General features: G+C 37.6%; 1 protein-coding gene across 1 annotated transcript; it reads right to left on the bottom strand.

Annotated features, from left to right (window-relative positions):
* Positions 1–479: 479 nt before the first annotated feature.
* LOC112035458 (UDP-glycosyltransferase 74E2) lies at positions 480–4,109 on the bottom strand. The gene is made up of 4 exons (XM_065777489.1): positions 3,840–4,109; positions 3,401–3,745; positions 1,450–1,578; positions 480–1,322 (listed from the first exon to the last, which is right to left on the bottom strand). Exons 1-4 carry the CDS (start codon positions 4,107–4,109, stop codon positions 600–602), a joined length of 1,467 nt encoding a protein of 488 aa, XP_065633561.1. The 3' UTR covers positions 480–599.
* Between the last annotated feature and the right edge of the window lie 269 nt (positions 4,110–4,378).

The following is a 4,378-nucleotide window of genomic DNA, read 5'->3' as shown; positions in this document are numbered from 1 at the left end:
CAGCTCACTAATGATTTTTCTTTCTGGTACACGATGGAAACATATTGAACACATACGATTCCTCTTTCTGTGTGGTCTTTACTCTTTAGGAGCTAGGACTAGAAGAGCTGTCAGTTAGCAAGAACATGATATATAATTTTTTTTTTCTAAATAAAAATGATATATAATTTAATATTTGAGTACTGACATGTCTGAAATCATTGTACTCTTTTACCCATAATCAATAAAATATTAAAAAATTTGTTATAAATCCGATATATCTAGCAACCCTTTCATATAAGGTGAATGTACATGCAAATTGTAATATCACCTCCGAAAATCAGATGCACATGGATTTATAAAGTCAACATTAATAATTATATTTATTTATTTATGAAATGCAAAAATTGAAAAAACCAAGCAACCAACGATAGATTTTTATGGTTTACACAGTTCCAAACTGAGAAGCCAAAATTATTAAATGGAAAAAGTCGATCTGTTACACACCGCCGTGTGTAACCCTTATTGCATTACCATTCAGAGTGCACCAATTCATGAAGAAACAACTGCGAATAATTAATGCACCTGAAGCTCTTAGCTACTAAGTTAGCTAGGTCTTTTTAGGAGTGAACCAACTTAGTTACAAACTCTTCAATGTTTTTATCAGAACTTCCACCTTGGTCAACAGCTTCTTTGGCCAATGTCTTCCATTTGTATGCATTTTTCACAATCTCTTTCCCTCTCTCCCCTTCCATTATTTCCCTTATGCAATTTTCTATTGCTTCTCTCTTCACTAACCCTTTCTCATCTGCCGGAGCTTTAAGTCCCATCTTCCAAACATCCATAATATACTTTGCATTTGTTGGTTGATCTGTCAATTGTGGCACTGCAACCATTGGAACACCCAAGCAAAGAGCTTCCAAAGTAGAGTTCCATCCACAATGTGTCACAGAGCATCCCACTGCCTCATGTGTTAATACCTCGAGCTGGGGACACCAATGAACCACAAGTCCTTTCTCTGAAGTCTCTTCCACAAAGTTTTTGGGGAGCTTTGCCTCTTCAGATTCTCTTACCACCCACAAGAAGTAGCTGTTGCTCATTCTCAAACCCCAAGCTAGTTCTTCCATTTGCTCGGCATTAAGAGCGTTCAAACTCCCGAAAGATACATAAATAACAGATCCTTTTGCATGATCATTTAGCCATTTCATGCAAGCATCGCTGTTTGGTTCGAAGATGCAGAAACCATAGTCTTTGTCATCTTCAATCCGCTTGTCTAAGTACATAGATGGTATGGTTGGTCCTGTAGTTCTCAATAGCCATATCTGTGTCATCCAATCCACTACCTACAAACAATTTTATCATACCAATTAAGCATAAATTTTTTATTTAATTCAAATAAAAAAATCAATCAAAAAAGAAAAGGAAACAGGAAAGTAACAGTATACAGCCTCAGTTTATTTGTTTAATTACCTCTGGCTCCAGCCGATATAACGTGTTGCAAAGGACCCAATCAGCTTTATCAACATTGGAAAATTGGCTCACAAGCATATCAAAGAAAGCTGGATAGGTGTTTAAATCATAAATTGTAAGAAATAGAAACTAGCAGCAGAATATAACTAATCGGTTTTTTCGGCATACCTCTCTTGGCCTAAACCGATGATCACACAAGAGTTTCGAGATTGTCTACGTTATCTAGAGCCAGCCTCCACTCAGACCAGCTATTCAAACACGTTCTAAGTTTCAGTTTGTATAATCCACAAACCAAAAAGTTTTGCCGATGGTGTTGCACACTATTAGAGTGGTGCAAACATAACCCACAATCTAAGAGCCTTACAACACTTTGTAAACACTATGAGAAAATGTAGAATTCGTTCATGCCTCAATGGGTGCCATTCTTGGTGTTTATATACATAGCACTCCATTAATATTGAGTGGGATAGTGGACTTAGTGGGGTAGTGTAATGGTCTAACACCATTACTCCATAACTCCTAGATGTTACAATCTGAGGCAAATAGAGAGACATGCTCACATTGGGTGTCTATCCATATTCTTTTAGTTTCTAACATCTCCCACTCATCCACTGTGGGCATGGCCTTATTATCCATCTCTCAATGTGTTTCTCAGTGCGTTCATACTGGCAAATAGGTTGTGCGATCACCGAGCACACTTGAAAAACATATTTGGGAGCACTATACTAAATCTTATACTAAGACCAGCATAGCAACATCCCTAAAGTGTCTCTTTATGCCCTAGACATATATTAACACATCGAATCAAGCATCTCTAACCTCTCTTGAGTTTAATACTCAGACTTATGCTTTATCCATCATAACTATCTAAATGTACTCACGATTATTTCGCTACCATAAGCGCTATAACCTATCGACAGTGAGTACAAATATAAGGATGTGTTACAAAAAATAGTCTTCCCTTTGCACTAATGTCCTTCAACTTTGATCCAATCGCTTTTCCAGCAATGTTCCTTTAGACCGAATCCAACATGGTCATAGGTAACATGCCAAAGTAGTAGACATCAAATTCTCAGCTTCATGACATAATCAAAAGTAACAAGGGCATAAGTAGGATCTTAATGAAAGATCCATGGGACTCACACGGTGAAGAAGTAGGGATTTATTCTCTCACCTCCGCTTTTGGTCGAGCAAGCACATGTAGTATGAAATACATGCTATGGTAGAGTTCTCTTAAGTAAGAGCGTATGTCTTAACTCAATACACCATACAAATCTTAGTCTAGTCACTACTCAAGCGCCTAACTCGAGTCCTTTATTTCGCTTGCCAACTCAGGCATCAAATAAGGTCTCGCATCTTGCTAACCACAGGCTATATGGATCATGGGCTATCCATGTATGGTTTAATTAAGATAAGTATATTATAGACCTCATCTTAGTTCCAACTAAGGCGACATCTGTTTGTGTCAACCATTATATATGCTACATAAGCATTAAATGACAAAATGTCTCATCTCTGATCACTCCTCAAGCGATAGAGGCGATTGCTCGTGTGAGTAAGCTGACCTAAGCCTGCCAACATACCTTTCATACCACAGAACTCATCATATAGTATATGTGTGTGTAAACATACATATTATTAACTGAATAACATCATATGCATTTAAAAAACAAAATATCCCAAAAGAGTACAATAAATGGTAACTTAAAACAACATATCATCATATTCTACGTAGCCCTAAACTCCTAACATGAGCCTGAAAGACATCCCTTCCTATAGGCTTTGTAAGAGGATCAGCAATCATGAGGCTTGTAGAAATGTGTTTTAGAACCACTTCATTGTGAGCAACCATGTCTCGAATGTAGTGATATCATATATCAATATGTTTGGTTCTACCATAATACTTAGAGTCTTTAGCATAGGCAAGTGCGGCCATGCTATCACAATGTACCGTAACAGGATCCAAGGCATCCTTGACAACCTCAAGACTCTGAAAGAATCTCCTTAACCAAACTGCTTCCTGAACAGCTGCTGAACATGCTACATATTCTGCATCCATAGTTGATAATGCTACACAGGGTTGTTTCTTGCTACTCCAAGTGATGGCGCCATTATTTAGCAAGAAAGGATACCCAGATGTAGATTTGTGTTCATCTAGGTCACTACCCCAATCAGCATCACTATAGCCAATCATACGTAGATCTGAACCTTGACAACAAAGGATGTAGTCCGCTGTCCCTTTAAGATACCTTAATATCCTCTTGACAGCTATCCAATGAGCAAGTCCTGGATTAGACTAAAATTTGCTAACTAATCCAATAGCATAACATATATCAAGCTGAGTACACATCATTGCATACATCAAGCTTCCAACTGCATTAGCATGGAACACAAGCCATCTTTCCTTTTTCATCTTGAGTCTTAGGACACATATCAAGGCTTAAGCTCTCATTTTTGGCAACTGGAGTATCTATGGGTTTGCAGTTATGCATTTGGAAGCACTCAAGAACTTTCTTAATGTAGGTTTGTTGTGATAAACCTAAAAGTTTCTTTAAGCGATCCCTAAGGATTTTAACCCCTAGAATATAATCCACCTCACCCATGTCCTTCATCTCAAAGTTAGAGGACAACCACCCTTTTGTGGCGATAATCATCTCCATGTCATTACTGGCCAATAATATGTCATCGACATACAATGACAAAATAATAAAACTTCCCTTGGATCGTTTTATGTAGACATAGTGATCTTCTTCGATCATTGAAAACCCATTTGATAGAACAGCTTGATGAAATCTCAGATACCACTGTCTAGATGACTACTTTAAACCATATATGGATCGCTTAAGTTTGCACACTTTGTGTTCTTGACCTTTGGTCACAAAGCCAATAGGTTGATCCATATAGATTTCTTCATCTAGTTCTCTATTGA

The sequence above is a fragment of the Quercus suber genome, unplaced genomic scaffold (assembly GCF_002906115.3).
Source record: "Quercus suber isolate HL8 unplaced genomic scaffold, Cork oak 2.0 scaffold_156, whole genome shotgun sequence".
Classification (NCBI taxonomy): domain Eukaryota; kingdom Viridiplantae; phylum Streptophyta; class Magnoliopsida; order Fagales; family Fagaceae; genus Quercus; species Quercus suber.
The sequence above is the reverse complement of the archived record's forward strand: the minus strand, read 5'-3'. Positions and strand labels throughout refer to the sequence as shown.

What these genes read in the sequence shown, in the direction of transcription:
- LOC112035458 (XM_065777489.1), bottom strand. Translation starts at nt 4,109, where the DNA reads ATGGAGATGATTATCGCCACAAAAGGGTGGTTGTCCTCTAACTTTGAG. An exon ending in AAAAAGGAAAGATGGCTTGT is followed by an intron (nt 3,746 to 3,839) that starts GTTCCATGCTAA and finishes AGCAAATTTTAG; the next exon opens with TCTAATCCAGGACTTGCTCA. An exon ending in ATGCCTTGGATCCTGTTACG is followed by an intron (nt 1,579 to 3,400) that starts GTACATTGTGAT and finishes TTCTGCTGCTAG; the next exon opens with TTTCTATTTCTTACAATTTA.